This window comes from Python bivittatus, unplaced genomic scaffold (genome assembly GCF_059951505.1).
Source record: "Python bivittatus isolate LINGU-HERP-01145 unplaced genomic scaffold, Pbiv_v1 ctg000100_np1212, whole genome shotgun sequence".
Lineage (NCBI taxonomy): Eukaryota > Metazoa > Chordata > Lepidosauria > Squamata > Pythonidae > Python > Python bivittatus.
The window spans coordinates 3,229,186-3,246,991 of NW_028277038.1; the positions used below are offsets into that span (position 1 = coordinate 3,229,186).

Here is a 17,806-nt window from a genome sequence, read left to right on the forward strand (position 1 = left end):
GCCTAGCTCCAATAATTATAGACCTTCCTGCTCTGAAAGCTTATCAGGAGTAGGCAAAGCCAAAAACGCTTGACTTAGCTGCATGGACAAGTCTTCCCCAGCTTGACAGTAGCCAAGTTGCCTGGAGAATTCTGGGAGTCCAGGTCTATGCATCTGTGAATGACCAGGTTGAGGAAGGTTATCATGCATAGACACTCTAACTTACAATTTTATGGATCAGCAAGCTGTTGCCACTCTTTGGCTTCCACACAGCTCTCTAATGATTTTCCCCACCTTTTGTATTTAAGTCCCATGAATCATGGTAGCAAAGGACCCAGGTCCTACTTTTTCCCCAAAAAGATAGATGTTCTGTTTATCATTTACAGTAAACTTTAAACATTTAATACAAATTTGAAGGACTTATCCTGTGGCCCACCTAGACTGCTTCTGAGACTACCTGTGGTAGGTAGAACACCAGTTGGGAACAGCTGTGGCACTTACCCCAGGGAGGATTTTTACCCCAAACTCCTTGCTCCTATTTCTTAATTAAAAAGAGAGAGAGAAGAAGTAGTTCTACTCACTTTCTTGAGAATTGACCATGGTCAAATTATGACTCACAAACCACCAGTCATTCACCCCTCCAACATCAGTCCATTGCATTTTCCAACCTGACCCAGCCCTCCAAATTTTATCCTAATCTCTGCCAGAAGTTGCAGGTGGAGTTATTTGTTCTGCTCTTCCAGGGAGTTGCAATCAACCGTGAGATTCCCTCTGCTCTGCGTAGCTTTAATCAGATTCTTCTAAATGTTGCTTGAGCAAAAGCATTTGGGGCTTAATTTACTGACACCTGCTTTGGGGTGATACAGTCTGAGAAGTGCTCCCTGGGGACATATCATTGACATTGACGACAACAACCATCAGTCTGACAAGAAGATGTCATTCTGAAGTACCTGAGGCTAATTTATGTGACATAAAAGCTCTTGCCATTGGCAGATTCCCAGCTCCTTTTTCCTTCGGATGCAAAGGTTGTGGGAATATTTCATAATAATTACGGTTACTGTTGCTGTTGCTATTAGCTTTTTACTGAATTATGCAGCAGAGTTTTAAACAATTGCCATGCCACTTCCAAGATTGTAGTGAGGTGCAAACACTGTGCTAAGCTATAGTTGAAAAGAAGGGGAAGTCGTCCTTGGGTCTTGCGGTGTGTGAGTGGGTTAATACCTATTGTATATGGCCTCAGATACCTAGGTCTGTCCCTATTGAACAAGCGGGAAAGCAAATAACAGATTAAACATCTGAACTAGGAATATTGTGCAAATCCACATGTAATGCCTATTCAAAATGAAACATAACCATTCATGTCCTTGAGCTCCATTTTGCTCTGATTTATTTATTTATAGGACGTAGATGCCGCCAACTCCATCCAACTCTGCTCTTCTAACCAGGACATTTAAAAAAAGGTGACAGAGCAGGAACTGTATAAAAAGGAAGCAATGAGAGATGCAGTCTTTGACTTCCCCCAATGGGGACTCTAACGGCTCAACTCCCCTTCGTTTTAGGAGTGAGAGTAGCAGAGAGGACTAAAGGAAGACCTAGCCGTAGTTCTTTCCAGAGAATCATCTAGTGCCAGAAGGGACTGGAGTTCTGCTGGAAAGTCAATGCCACTGGGTTGAAAAAGTGACCACCTAAAGTTATAGTCAAATCAAATCAAATGTATTGTTACGATCCAGTTCCTGGTTCACTCAGAATGAGCAGAAGAGCTGAGCTGGAGGGTATCCAAAGATCCTCCAGTTCCTCTGTTGGCTTTCCAAAAGTCTTTTGAGAAGTCCACGAACAAGACATGAGGACCCAGCAACTTCCTCTGTTATTCCATGCAGACTGGAATCAGATGGTCCAAAAAAAAAAAAAAAGAGCTTCAATTGACTCATCCTCAGAGCTTGATAGTGAGCACAGTTGTGATAAGGATGATCCCTTTGATAATAAGAAACCAATTAAAACTCCAGTTGAGCTTCTAGCTCTTCTAAATGGTTTGACTTCTCCTAAAGATCTGGTTGGTCTCCTTGGTGTCCCACATTACAATGGTGTTAGACTGATGTCATGCAAATTGCCTAAAAAGGAGACCAACCAGATCTTTGAGGAGTCTTGCAAATCCACCCCTTTGCAGCAGCCTGAGCTTGATCAGCTGTCATTGCTCTCTGAATGAAATTCTCTTCTCTTTGATCCGATTCAGAAAAAGGTCAGAGTTGGTGCAAAGTTATTCTGCCTCCCAGCCAGAATTAAGGTGCAAATGTGCATAATTTGTAATAGAGTTTAATCTTTTAAATATGCTAACAAGGATATGACTGTACCTGTACCTGGTTAATATGGGAAAGACCTTGGGGAACTGAAGCCAGCATAGATAATGCTAAAGCTGCTTCCTGTATCTCAAGTTTCCTCCAATTTAATGTATCGTAATGAATTTCTCTGAGTCTGGGAATGATGGTTTGCAAAATATGGTAAACTGTCACAGCTGTACATTCTTTCCTTATTGGATGTTGTTGAGTAACAGCATCTTCCAGGTGTCAAGAGGCCCTTAGAAAGAGGATCAAGAAGATCAAAGATAAATGGGGTGCTAAAATATATCCAGTTTCCAGTTCTTGGTAATCTAACTCTTGCTACTTTCAAGAAATCTGTCGAATGAGAGATTCTCTGTGAGAATCTGGCTTTTTTGGTTATGAGTGGGCATTCATGGCTTGACATGGGTGCTCCTTCAGTGAAGAAGAAGGATACTAGATGCTCTGGAAGAGCTTTATTTGTGGTGGCTCCCTGTTTATGGAATTGCCCCCCGGAGAGGCTCAACTGGCACCCACATTAGCTTCATTTCCGTGCCGGAGAAAGACCTTTTTATTTTATCAGGCTTTGTAATGGACCTCTAATTCCTCACTTTTAAATGACGGTCATGCTGCTCCGACTTTATGTGGTATTTTTATTTTGTATTCTATTTGAGTATCATATATATGTTTACTCAGGTTGTATTTATGGCTAACTGCCCAGAGAGCTTCAGCTATTGGACAGGTTAAAAATTTGAGATAGATACTCAGACTTCTAGATGCCACATGGGAAGCGGTGAGTTGCCCACCTGTGATCTACATAAATCTTCTAAGTTGAGACAGCTTTACTAGAATAATCTTGCTAATATTGAATACCCCGTGGCATTAGTGAGGCAGATCGGCGGGGATAGCAGAGAAGAGAAATCAGGCATAAAAAACTCAGAGACACAACATTTGTACTAGTTCCACCTAATGAAATGCTGATTCCCCCAGAGCAGGTCTGGGACTTGCAATTAAAAATTGATGGGAAATAAAGCTGCTTCATCTGATGGGGTTTCGCTGGATAAACAATGCTTAATCCCGTTTGGGACCCTCGCTCTTAATGAAGAGCCATGCAGATGTTTGCTTAAGCTAACGCTTGTCAGTAAGGCTTAATCTGTAAAAAGTTTAAGGATCAAATGCTTAGTCTGGAATGAACAACGGTCTTCATGAAGAGGAGGTAAATACTCTTGATCCTCTTTTAGCTCCCAGTAGCAAATTGGTCTTCACAGTTCATTTTCAGTGGTTACCCAAATATCCAGACGGGTTTGTTTGTGTGTTTATTTATTTATTTCCAGACGGGCCTTTTCCCTGTGAAATGTAAGTGGTGTTTGGCTGCCTTTCAAGGATGTGTAATGGGTTGTGGTGGGGTGTGATTGTTGGGCATGAGCGGGCTCCTTGACTACCCTTGTAAACTAACCAACAGTAGGGATGAGAGCACGCTGTCGGATTTTAAGACTATTAGCCTCTGCTCCACGAGCGGAAGGTCGTATGACGTGGCTTGTCCCAAGAAAACAGAGTGGCTTCTTTGTACACATCAGTTTAAGACAGATGTACTCACCATGCTTTCACCTTGCAGTTCTATCCTGACACATTGGAAACCCAAATTCTGGCACTGCAGCTGTGATGCTCCATGGGCTTCTTTTGTAAGCTATGTGCCCTTGCTTCTATGGGGCAGATTGGCAGTTTGGCAATTCCTTCCTTTCCTTGTTCTCCACCATTTTCACATTCCCATGGTGGATCTTCTCTTCATCTGTGTTTCTGTAATTGGCTTTGATGATTAAAATCCCCAATGTTAATGTCTTTTGTTATCTTCCTACTCTCCAACTCAAGTTTAATGTGAGGTTGAAAGATAAATGGAATAGTCTTCTGGCTCCTTGGCTTCCACCACTTCCTGGTCTGAAAAGTCCCCCATTGGAGATGTTCCTAATCCTTCCTAGCCCTTCCTAGGAGTCCTGGAACATGGCTCATGACTCAAAACAGTCTTCCCACCTCTATGGACATCTAGAATAAAATAATGCCTCCAACTTGCCATTGTGTCTTGCAAATAAAACAGAAGGCGTTAGACCACATCTTCCATTCTACTTATCCTGTGTCACTAGTGTCATGGGGAATCTTTAATTGCATTAATCAAAGTCATTAATAAAATGAGATACTGATCTGAAATATCACGAAAGTAATATGAAGGGAGCTCTGGTCAAATTAAGATAAGGCAGAGATAATTAAGAGAAGTTCCAAAAGGGAAAGATAGTATTAAAACCTGATTGGAAAGCAGTGGTAACAAATCAACAAAACTCAGTTGCTCACAGCCCTGCTTAAAATTTATGTCCATGTTAGTTTTGGGGTCAATCCAGGTTACTTCTAGTCAGGAGTTCTGAAGGAGGAGACTTTTGAGACATCCTTGCTGCCTTCCTATCAGATGAAAACCCACTAAGATGTTTTTCATAATATTTTTTTCCCCCAAGTAGAGACAATATACATTTCCAGTGGAGGAAAAAAAAATCCACCCTGAGAATTTCACGAACATGTTCTCTTTCTGTGAAAAGGGTGAGGTGGAGGACAGAGAAAACACATTCTCTTTTTCATCAGTGCAGCATGAATTGAAAAGGCAAGATAATCAAACTGATTCGTTTTCCAATAAGTGCAGTCCAGAATGACAAACCCAATGCAAATTCAATTTTTGTCTAAAAGAAAATCCCAGCTAATAGAATTCAACCACGCACACACTCCACATCTAGAGGAATATATGAATGGAGTTATGTTTCTGAGATCTTTGATAGTTGTATTTTACATTCTAAATCTGGAAAATGCATTAATGGATCATTGTCTAGCTCATTTCCCCACCCCACCCCTCCATTCTCATGCTAAAAGAGAAAAATTATTCTATTTGATGATTATCAAAATGTGTCTCTTGTTTCCCTGCTGGCATATGTATTTTTCTCCAGATGAGCTGTAAATATAGAGTTGATCTGCCTCACGTTTGATATTCTATGGATTATCGTGTTGTTACTAGAAAGACTGGTAGAAAGGAGGGTTGCTATCTCAATAGCCTTGAAAGAAAATTGGCCTCTTAATTCATTAAAAAAAAAAGAAAAGATATCTGAAAGCAACTGGCACAACCACCCCAATGTAAGGATGGAAGAAGAGTCAATGCTTGTCAAACCAAAGGTTCCTTCTGTCTGCACTTTGTGGTCCACATTGGCCTCCAGACCCCTCCCCAAAGCCAACAGCCCTTCTTGGTTCTTGCTTCTGGGTCTGCTGACATGCAGACTGTGAACATGGAAGCTTTATTGAGCCACGGCGTTTATCAGCCTTGCATTCTCAGCCTTGTCACAGCGCTGATATGATGATCAAGTGAAATGTGAAAATATCTGCACTTTGGAAAAAAGTCTTCCTGCCATGGTCCATCTGCTGGGGAGTTCCAACATATTGAAGGGAAATGCTTTCATGATCTTCAGTTCATAATGTGCTTTGCCGGCTCTTACGGACCTCCCCATGGCCCTTCCAGAGGCTAATGGGAAGCAAGAACATGTCTTGTGTTTATGACTACTCTGTGCATGGGAAGATTGATAATTGCAGGAAAAGATCAATAGTTGTTGCTCAAGTGCATTTCAAGAGACTGATATGATCTCCATCTTTCTCACTAGTACATTTCTAAGGAGCAGCATCGTTACTAACCCATCATTTGTAAGCCACTGTGGTAGCAAAGTTGGGAAGTTACCCCCTTGAATGGACAGATCAAACCAAGATCTAGGCCAGGGGCTGGCAACCTGGTGCTTTCCAGGTGTTTTGGATTACACTCCAACCATTCTTTGGTCATATTGGCTGGGGCTGATAGGACCTAGCCAAAACATCTAGAGACACCAAGTTGCTTGCTCTTATATTGAGGAAAATGCATTCTTCTTGCTATTTTTCTAGCAATAAGGAGACAAAGTCTTCTGTTATTTCCTGTGGTGGTGGTTTTGCTTAGGGATGAAGACCCCTGAGGTATCTGATTTATTTGTTACTCACTTCAGGTTGCTTTATTCCTTTACAGGTCTCAGACAACTGTAATGCCATCTTTGTGAATGGGAAGGAAATGAAAAGCAAAGTGGATGCCATTGTGAACTTCACCTACCAGCATTTTACCACTCAGCTAGAAATCACTGTATGGGTTCCACGGCTCCCGTTACAAATTGAGATCTCAGATACTGAGCTGAGCCAGATCAAAGGTTGGAGAATTCCTGTCACCTCCAACAAAAGGTACTGGACTCACGCCTTGAGTATTGTTCTTGGGAATCAACCAACACTCCTTCTGGTTCAATATCCTGTAAACTGAAATCACCAATCAGTTGCCTTGGAGAAGTTTCTGAGCTCTGCCTGTTAGTGATAGTCTCCTTCTCTGCCTGTTAATCCCCGACATCTTGTAGATGGAAGTGTTATCATTTTAAAAAAGGAGTTTGGCAACCCAGTGATGAACATTTCATGTAGAAATCTGCTTCATTTAATAGGAAAATGAAGAGAGAGAGAGAGAGAGAGAGAGAGAGAGAGAGAGAGATGGGTTCTTGTTTTAATCACTAACCTATATCCCTACTAAAGCACTGGCCAGTCTGGACTCAAATATGAATAGTTTAATGCCTTCTTATATTAAATGTCTGTGAACCATCAAGGACATTCATGTTGGCTCAAAGGCAATGGTAATTGAGGGAGCTGTTTCTTATCCTCCACTATTAGCCATTATCTAAATCAATTAAGGATAAAGGTAGTTGAGATAGTTGGGTGAACCAACCCCTAATCAAGCCTAGTTTAAAGAAGTGGGTTTAATGTGCTACAGATTGTCTTCCTGCAGGGATCCTCTTCCAACAAATCTTGTGGACCTCTTTTGCTCATCTCCAAGAGTCTAGAAACCAGCGAGATATAGATACAGACTATTTATGTCCTGATTCCTTTCTTTCTTCTTGAATGCTTTCGTGCCCTTGAATTCCTTACCCCATGGATATACTCTCAGCAGAGCCGTACAAAAAGGCTCCGTTATAGAAGTTGTAGATGTGATTCCATCAAGAACATTTTTTTGGGTATTTTGTATGCGCTTGTGCTTCTATGCATTGAGAAAGCACCCCACAAAAAGGATTTCATGACAACCGAGCGGCCAGGCATATCCGGTGGGCTTTTTCTTACAGTGTTTCAACAACTCACGCAGTTCCACTTTAGTTTGTAGTGGTGTGCTGGTGGTGGTGGGAATGTGTGTTTGTGCGTGCAAAAATTGCAAAATAAACGGAAGGATTCGAAAACAGTAACATACGATTCAAACCAGGGCTGTGTAACAAATTCAGAAATAATTTGGAAAAGGGAAGAGCAGATTTTAATGTTGAAAACCTGGCTGCACTGTAGAGAAATTTCCTAATTTTGCACATCTTTGCCAAGTGAGATTTTTTTCTCTCTCCTTTAATCTAGTCTCTTCTGATTTCGGCACAGGGAGATTTTACACATCACTGTTTATCCTTTCAAAAATAGCAGAGTTTGAACCTAAGACCATCTGTGTGTAAAAGTTATTTTGAGTTTCTCTTCTTCCCCAGTGCAAGGACAGATCAACAAAACAGGTGCCAGGCTTTAATGCAACTAGTTGAAAGCTGTTTAGTGGTTATTGTTGAGGCTGGCAAAATTTGATAGAGAAAAATGTATCCTTCGGCAGATGAAAAGCTTCATCTGGTAATATCCCCGTCTGCCGTATTGTTTCAAGTTTGCATCTGCAAATGTTGACCAGACCATTTGTGGTGAGATATCCAAGGCAGGAATAAATCCGCCATGGCCGACACAGCGCGGCACATGTTCGGCTGCCAAATGTTCTAACTTTCAACATTATGCCGCGTTTTCAAAACCTAACCCCCAAGAGGCATCTAGTTCGCATTCATGGAGCCAGCTGAAGTCAACAGCCCAGCCGAAACTTGCTGTGCTGTTTGCAAGCCGGTAAACTGTCCCCAATAACAGCTATTTCGATTAATGCCAAGCTACAGGGCACATCTTTTAGCCAATTTTTTTGTTGTTGTCGTTCAGGCAAAAAGCAGAGATGGGAAATAGCTGTGTGGAAATGACAGTTAAATGTGGTCTGCCAGCTTTTTTTCTTTTTTTTAAGTCTCCTGCAGAAGTTTGTTCTTTCCATTGAAAATGATCCAAGTCAATGGACTTCAGTGATTGAGTTCTTTAAAACACACCAGCATCACTCCAGGGCTTCAACTCTTGTGACTCCAGATAGGGCTGCATCGATAGACATATAGAAAGGATCCCCTACCCCCTGTTTTGGGCAGAGATCCTCTTTGGGTACCCTCTGAAGTTTGGGGATCCACTTTAAGAAAGATTTGGGCAATAAGGAGGATTGGGGAAGGTGGAATAAGTCCAAGAGCCATATTGAGAAACCCAATATGGATTCAGATAGCACTGAAGATGTTACCTAGCCAGGTAATAAAATGTTTACAAGAAAACCACCAAGTTCAGAGAACCCCAAGGACTCCACAGTTCAACCCTGAGCTACACATATTCTCTTCTATTGAGAGCCAATATGTTTAGTCCTGCAAAAAGATAACCTGGGGGATATGAAAGCACCCTTCAAATACCTGAAGCAGTGCCACATAGAAGACCTGTTTTTAATTATCCCAGAATGTAGCACGTGGGATGGAATCATAGAATGTCAGGGGTGGAGAACATCTAGTCCATCCATTGGCCAGTGCAGGAACCCAAGTCTTCCCTAGTCCCATCTGTCTCATGACATTCTTACCTTCAGGGAATGCTTGCTATGATTCAACCTGTAATTTGGTTTCCTGCTCAGACCAAGGGGCTGCATTCTGTGGCCTTGATAGTCCTTTTCAGCTCTGTGTTCTAGGTTTCACACCACAACGTGCATCAGTTGCAGCTTGCACAGCCTGTGGGTCACAAATCATGGCAGTTGTAGTACAGCACACCGACAGAGCCAACTTGTGGTATAGAACAAACTTTGTGGCTTTTCCAAAGCTCCTCTGCACTGAAATGATTCAGCTGCATGCAAGTTGCTTGTCCCCAGTTTTCCTTTGGAGCAGGCAGTTGCTTTCTTCAAACCCTGGAAATTAATCTGCAGTAAGGAAATCCAGATCTGGGTTCCTTATCTCCAAAAAGATTATGGAAACTCACCAAGAGTAAGATAGTTCCTCATATCATATCAGGCCCTGGAGAGAGGAGAGATCTTTTCTCCTGATTTGAAGGAGATAAGAGACTTGTAATTTCATCAGGGAATATGCCGCTCTCCATAAGAATGGTCTGCTTTTCCAGATGGAGGTCTGGTTTCTGGATAGGTGTCTGCTCAGCATTAATGTACTGCTTGGAACCTCTGAGTAGCACATGGCTAATAGAAAAACCTACCTCTGAAATGAAGACTTGAAATGCCCATGATCACAGCAAATGAAAAGAATCAATTTAGATTAAAGTCAAGGCAGAGAAGGGTGTGCGGGGAGGCATCCAGGCAGACTAAGACTGATGGCCTTAACAAGAACATTTATTTTGATTCATGATATGGCTGGAAAATAATTATTCCCTTGTTAATGTTCCTGCATCACCTTTGCAGGGGAAGAGCTGGGCAGAAGGAAGGGACTTTTTGCTCCTCAGGATGGCTGGTTAAAGGGCCAGTTTACAGTACAAATGTTGGTGTCCTGCCTTTTTTTTTTTGGTCAATGCAACCTCTCTCTCTCCTGCCCAGTCATTGGGAGAGCAAGTGGTGGAAGATTTCAATCTTTGGAAGTATGGGAGAAAATCACTCTGTTCCTCCCCATAACCCATACCTTCCTCATTATCTGCATATGTGCTTTGACAGGCCAACCCGTGACAGCGACGAGGAAGAGGACGATGAGAAGAAAGGCAAAGGTTGTACCCTCCAGTACCAGCACGCCATGGTGCGCGTTCTTACCCAGTTTGTTGCAGAATCATCTGACCTTGGAGGGCAACTGTCTTACATGCTTAGCTCTGAATGGCAGTTCGACATCACAGACCTAGTGGCTGATTTCATGAAGGTGGAGGAATCCAAAGTGGCCAGATTACAAGGAGGCCGGATTCTAATTGGTCGCGAGCAAGGGATTACAACTGTCCAGGTACAGTCCAAAATCCAACATCGACAGGAAATTAGCCACACCTTACTGAACACTAGGGAGAGCTTAAAGGGGAGGGTAGAACGAACAGTGGGGAGGGAGGCAAGGGAGATAAGCTGTGAAATTGTAGGATAGTTTAGAAACAGCATCCTGTTCGTGTAATCATGCATGTTTGCAGGTAATTTAGGGACGTAAGGCTGAAATGGGAAGATAAGTCGGGGATTCATCCTCAAGGACAAAAAGTTGGGAAATGTTGAGGGAAGCTTTACAAAGTCCCAAGTAGGCTTCAGAATTCCACCTTCTTGCTTGGGAGTCAATTCTGTTGAATTCAAGGAGACTTCCAAGAGACACGTGAAGATGGTAGATTCTTCTGCATGTCTGAAGATTAACACCGTCTTTTCTATGAGCTCAATCTGTGGTACGTTTGGGGCAGTGTTCTTAGGTGAAATACTTGAGGGAGTTTGAATTTTGCAATGGTGACCTTAATCTGGGAGGAGAAGAATCTGCTTATTTCTCTAGTGGAGCAGCTGAGTGATGGATCTGAAGATGGGACACCCAAATTCTTGCTTTACCATAACAATCACTGTTTGCCTCTCTTAGGCTGAGCAATGTGAGTTTTCACCATCTTTTCTCGCATTCCCATTTTAAGGTCCTTTCTCCTCTGTCTGATTCCATTTTGGCTGAGAAGACAGTGATTGTCCTAGAGGACCGAGTGACCATCACGGACCTCGGAGTACAACTGGTGACAGGCTTGTCCCTGTCTCTCCAGACAAATAAAGGAAATAAGAGATTGATTGTTGCAACCACGTCTGCTTCTGATATTCTTCATGCCGCTAAACAGGTGGGATGGATAACTAGTGTTGTATCAAAGTTTTCTTCTCTTCTCTTTCTATCATTCCTGTTTAAATTGATGGAGGGAAAAATAGCTGCTTGCTTCCGTCTGCCCCCCGAAAAAAATTCCCTATGAAATAGGACTACACTGCCAATTTTTATTGAAGCCCCAATATCCAGTATTTTGGGGGGAAACTAATATCTTCTAGTCCTGTCTAATCTTGGAATTAAACTTCAAATTACCCCTTTTCTGGATTTGCAGAATGCATTGAACCCGAAAATAGCCAGATGACCTGGTTTGCCCCATATGTTAAGCTACAGATAGAAAGAGGGAGAGAAAGAAAGCCCAAATCAAGATAAACACAACCAAGCTTATCGTGTTGTGTTAAGTCTCTAACTGACCTGATTAACCTTATTATGTTGAACAACTCTATTAAGTCAGACCTTAGTCATTAAGTTGAACAGTGGTGGTTGGCAATTTCTAAATGTCTGAAGCTCACTCGTGTTGCCTTTTTCTCACTGTGGTTGAAGGTGACACTGAGTACTGCAAATGCCATCTTGGTTGGCACGGCTAGGTGGTTACAGAAGATGTAAGATTTTTTTCCCTTAAATTCCACTCCTCCAGATGTTTCAATGATGAAAAAAGTCCCTTCCGGTAGTTACAGTAAAAACTTGATTTAATGGACTATTCAGGGAGAGGGGTGGTCTGTTATTCCCAATTGTCCATTAAATCTGAAATGACATCATTCACAGCAATCTGCATGGTTTGCAAATGATGTAAATGGATGCAGTTGATACCAATGTAATGAAATTTGACATAAATTTAAATGCCTCATTCAGATTATTTCAGATGCAGTAGACTTGCCCATTATTTTAAGGGGATGGGTGTTGGATGGAAATAGTGTCTGTTGTTTACTAAATGGGAGATGTTAAGACAAGGATTTACTGTACCAACAGAAATACAGCCAAGCTTTGAGGATAAATTTCTTGGTGCATGTGTATCATCTAGAACTGCTCAACCAGACTTTTGCAAACTGATGCTCTCCAGATGTCTTGATCTATAGCTTTGACTGGGCAAGCAAGCAAGGAGATGATCAGGGCAGGGGTTAAAACATCCTAGGCCTGGGGTTGTGGAAAAATACACTAAGTCCTTGTCCCTCCGACCCTAATGACGGAAATGTGCTAATAAAATAGAGTGAGGATTACGAGAATATGGAGTTATATCAGCTGCATTGATTGGAGAAGCAGAAAAGAGTGGGGATGATCAATGGGTAAAATTTTGCCCAATTTTTCAGATAATTGCTTCCAAGAAAAGCAAGAGAAGAACCAAATACACGTTATTTCAGAGAAATAGGCAGTCTTAGAAAAACTATATTTTGGCAGGTAATTTCAGGAAAAGAGGTCAGATTGATTTCATGATGCATCCTTTATTAAAGTGGTTTGAATGCAAATCACCTGATTGCTTATATGTGAAATGGATTCTGAGACATGCAGATGGAAAGATTATGTTAAAATTGAGGCTTTGTTCTTTAAAAAGCCACTTGTGTGTAAGGTAATTTCCAGTTGGTTATTTTAAAAACAAACCAGCCTAGCACACTAATTGGGGCCGCTGTTTTATCCACTTTAGCATTTGAATATTTTTTATTCCACATATTCTAAAGGGTTTTGTTTTTTTTAATGTGCACCTTTTCTGCAAACATTCTGTTTCGTTATTGGCAGAATTCCCCCTCCCAAAGTCAATCAGGATAAAGGAGATCTTTGCAATCCTGAGAAAATGCTAGAATGAGCAACCATTTGAGAGGGGAAAAAGTAAGGAATACATAATGCTGCAAAGATCTGCTTTATTACTGTCTTCACTTCCTGCCTCTGTGAGTTATTTTGCCCATATTGAAAGCAGTTTGGTTTTCCCTAAGAGGAGAAACAGCAGATCCTTCAGGTGGGTCATCTGGAGGGCCCAAAATGGCACCAATGGTATTCCAACTCTGTGGCCAGTCCCGTAACTCTAAATCTCTTTAGCTCCTTCGTGATGGCTGCTGTTTCTTAAAACCCCAAGAGATCCAACCACAGTTCTCTTGCTTCTGACCTAATCTCATTCTTAACTATTTGCCTGAGAAGAAAAATGGGTTATAATTAACTGAATTGAATTGAATTGTGTAGGGTCATCCATTCCCTTCACCTTACATTTCTGTGCTCCCTTTTTCTCTCACTGTAGGAAGCGGTGCTCAGCACTTGGCTATTATTTAGTGATGGAACCGTGACTCCTTTAGATATCTATGACATCAAGGATTTCTCCCTTGTGGTCACATCACTGGACGAAATGGTGGTATCTACCCGTCAAAGGCAGGAAGATGACCGGCCAATAGTGGTGGCCGAAGGTGAAGGCCAAGGACCACTGATTAAAATAGAAATGGTGATCAGCGAGGCATGCCAGAAGTCAAAGCGGAAGAGCAGCCTGGCTGTTGGGAAAGGGAACATCAAGGTGAAGTTTGGCCAAAGGGAATCAGAGCACAAAGAAGAGACCAAGAATGGCAAAGACGCAGATAGTGATTTTAAAAGTAACTCTATAGAAAACTCCCTGGAGGGGGAGAGAACAGGCCAAGACTGGTCCAAGCATGATGCTTCCATAAATCAGGATGAGTTGACCAACCAGAACACAAGCTCCAAGTCTCCCATCCATCAGATTAATTCTCACGGGGAGGGCCACCTTCAAAACAACCCTCCTACCTTCACAAGCTTTCCCACACGAGAGGATGCCCCAAGGCAGAATAACCCCAGTGATCTCACTTTGGCTTCCAGGGGTTTAACAGATTTGGAGATTGGGATGTATGCTCTTCTGTGTGTTTTCTGCTTGGCCATCTTGGTCTTCTTAATCAACTGTGTGGCATTTGCTTGGAAGTACCGTCACAAAAGGTTCACCATCAGTGAGCAAGGGAACATCCCACATTCCCACGACTGGGTGTGGTTGGGCAATGAGGTTGAGCTGTTGGAGAGTCCTGTGGACATTTCTCTCCCGTCTGATGAATGCACCACAATCATTGACCGCGGGATGCTTTTTGAAGAAAGCAATTTCCTTCTCAACGGGAGTTCTCAGAAGAACTTCCACAACCAGATCCTTCGATCTGCTGAATATGAGTGCAACAAGGACTTCAGAAATGAACCTATAAACCCTCCCGGGCCCAAGCGGAAGAGGGTTAAATTCACATCCTACACCACCATCCTGCCAGAGGATGGTGGTCCATACACCAACTCCATTCTCTTTGACAGTGATGATAATATCAAATGGGTATGCCAAGATATGAACTTGGGTGACTCCCAGGAATTTAGAGACTATATGGAAAGACTTCAGGACCATATGTAAAACACACACACATGTTCACAAATATATATATATATATATATATATATATATATATATATATATATATGTCCTTTTTATGTTTGTATTCACCTTTATGCCTTCTGTTTTATGGATGATGGAGCAGCGAAACCCAGCCAGTGATAGGAAACACTTCTCCAGATTTGGGAGATCTGGGGGTTACGATGGTTGTGAGAAGGAAAGCTGGCTGTGTTCTCTTCTGTTTCATTGGATACCAAACAGCTACCTACAAATCTTGGAGAAACACAACGAACTGTTTTTGTATTCCACCAGAACCTTGCAAAAGCCAATCCAGTTCAGCTCGAGACAAAGAAGATGGGTTGGCCTGTCATGTTTTCACATGTTGGAAAAACAATTTGGGGACTGGGATGGGGTGGGGTTAATTTTTTTCTTTTCCCTAGAAAATCTTTGTAAAAGCACAGTTGGATTCCGTCTTCATAGCTGGAATCAACCTTCCTTGTAAAGAATTAGGCCTGTTTGAGAAACACAGGGAAACGTATCCTTTTTGTTTCGTTTTTAATATTGGTTCATTTGTTTAGCGGTATTGTTTAAAGAGCTTTCTTGATTTTTTATTTTGGGGGGGGGAAGGGGTAGGTGGGGGTTCCTGGTACATTACACGCCTTTTCTTTTGAGAAGACTTTTCAACCTGGGTTGTGCCAAAGTATCCTGCAATATATTCCTATCCAGACAGCAACGTGTTGAGTTGACAATAGAAAGAAAAAAGTTGGGAGCAATGAGGAATGTGCCCCGATGAAATAAGCAGCAGATTTTATATTTTTTTTAAATGCTTGTTCATAGTAAAAGTCCTGTGATCCATCTTGGCAGAGGCTTTCTCACCTCCTCTTTGCGGGCAATGCAGCAAAGGAATATCTTTTGGTAGCTGAAGAGGTGATAACGAGGCTTTCAAATTTTGCATTCTTTGGCAGGGGGTCGGTGTGAAAGAGCCGCGCACGCTTCTGAACAGAGGTTGAATTTGTAGTCGCTGCCTAGTCTGGGGCTACAGTCCCTAACTGATAAAACAATCAGTTGCAGCCCATTTGGCTAATTCCACTTTGTTTCTACTCTGTATAGATCATCTTATGCTTTTGGGGAAAAAAGGAGAATAAAACAAAACAACCCCCCTCCCCAACAATGGTCCTACAAACCTGAAATTCCTTGGTTTGGAACAAATCTAGGAGACCTTCTAGTCCACCCTCCTCTTCCTGGGGCAGGAGTCCTCATGGTATCCTAGATGAATGATGGTCCCACCTTGGCTTGAAAACTTCCAGGGATGGAAGACCCATCTAGGATGTTCTCAACGTCACGATGAATATCTTTCCTTCAGAATTTGCCTTTGAACAGGGCATTGGTGAGAAGGCCTTTGCTAAGCCATTAAAAAAGGCAGCAGCAAATTGTTTTCTTCCAAACGATTGTCTTCGACCGTGTGCACGTTGATGCGAGACTAATTCATGAACTAATTAATCGATTAAAGCCAATATCATAGGTTGACTGTAATTTCTTCAAGTTGTGTGAGCACCCTAATTTGTATTTTTCAGAGGTTTGTTTTGTAGCTGCCTGGCATTGCTTGCACCAATATTGCTTCATTTTCTTTCTTTCTTTGAAAAAAAAAAAAAATCTATGTTCTTACAAGGGAACTGTATATACAATAAAAAAAAATGGGGGAAAATATAAGAGAACGTTAACAGCCCTTTGGGGCTTTCTTTTGAAGCTTTACAGCAGTTGTTGTCAATGTTGGGGGGGGGAGGTTACAAATTAGCCCCCCACACTGAGGTGACTGCAAGGGGGGGGTGTTTAAAAATCTAAATGGTGGTTTTGGTCATGTGATCAAAGTTCCACTCCATTTTACATGCCTCACGGGGTTTGACCACATGTTTGCAGCTGCCATCTTGGTTTTCTGACCCTCCCACACCCCTCAGGGATGGGCCAGCTCCGAAACACCCATGGGTCTCAAGCATCTTCTCATGATTTGGTCGTATCTCTGAAAAGGGCAGAGATGGTAAAAAAAAAAAAAAAATCAGCCAAAACCATTGATTTCATAGCATCCTTTATCCTGAAACCCACAGACTGCATCTGCATAGCACGTGTAACCTGGTTTCTGAGTTCATCCATTTTGGGGGTTCAGGCAGTCCACGTGAACCATACAGCCAAAGCCCCCCCCCCCCCCCACACACACACAAAGACAAATGAGAACCATTCAAACAATCTTCAGCCACTCAACCACCAAAGTTGGAAGGGCCAGTTAACCCTTGGGTAATTTGGTTTACTAAGAAGGAGGGGCAGAGAGTTGACCCAATCGGTTTAACTCCATTTCAAAAACCTTCTGAGAAGCCTGCAGGTGATGAATAAAACCAACTTTTGCAATCGGATGTCCTCTGTGTATGTTGGGATTCTAAGCCTGGCTTGGTCTGCAGGTCTGTTTGCTGGGAATTCTAAGAGTCACAATCCTTCAGGAGGGGGCTTGATTTGCAAGTGGGGGTGTCTGCAGGGAGAGGGTGAAAAAGATCAAGAGGGTGACGAGAACCATGCAATGGAAACCCTGCCCCTTTTTTTATGTGCAAAGGGGCAGGAGTCCCATAGTTTTGGCCACCATCCTGACTTTTTTGATTCTTCCAACAGACACCCCTACTGGCAAGCCTGCAGGAAAGCCATTACAACACTGATATTAAACCTCGAAAAGAAGCTAAACTGAAAGCTTTTATGTTGCTTTCTTCTCCAAAAACTGCTCTTCCCAGGAATGATACCTCAAAATGATTTTTGGAGGGGTTTATTACTTATGGAGTTAAAAGGAGCACAGTTGAAGAAAACTGGAAACAAAATCTAGAAATCAGGATGAGGCGGTTGATCCTTGGCTATTTAAAACTCCTTTCCCCAACTGTCTCAGGTTTTACTTTGGGATCCTGCCTTTTTGATACATCGGAACAGAGCCAAATTGGAAAAGCAAAGCTTTCATTTCTGGAGGGGTCCTTTTGCCCAAGAAAGTGGCTTCAGGCTGCAGAATGACCCCAGATTCACATCCAGGTAGCAGCGATATGGAAATTAGACCCCAGAAGGCATTCACAGCAAGACAAGAAGATTGCATTTGGATGGTACAGCTGAGGTCTTCACAGGAAATGATCCCTCGGCCCAGCAGTCTATGTACATGGATGTGCAATTGAGACAGGGTATTTATCATATTTTAAAGGGGA

The 17,806-nt window shown here is 42.2% G+C and overlaps 1 protein-coding gene across 3 annotated transcripts in view; it reads left to right on the top strand.

Annotated features, from left to right (window-relative positions):
- Positions 1-16,292, top strand: part of TMEM132B (transmembrane protein 132B) — a 158,085-nt gene extending 141,793 nt beyond the window's left edge. For all 3 annotated transcript variants that reach the window (XM_088135290.1, XM_088135292.1, XM_088135291.1), the window contains 4 exons: positions 6,364-6,569; positions 10,144-10,417; positions 11,064-11,255; positions 13,458-16,292. In XM_088135290.1, coding sequence (XP_087991416.1) covers positions 6,364-6,569; positions 10,144-10,417; positions 11,064-11,255; positions 13,458-14,603 — 1,818 coding nt within the window. In that variant the 3' untranslated portion in view covers positions 14,604-16,292. The remainder of the gene's footprint in view (positions 1-6,363; positions 6,570-10,143; positions 10,418-11,063; positions 11,256-13,457) is intronic.
- Positions 16,293-17,806: the final 1,514 nt, after the last annotated feature.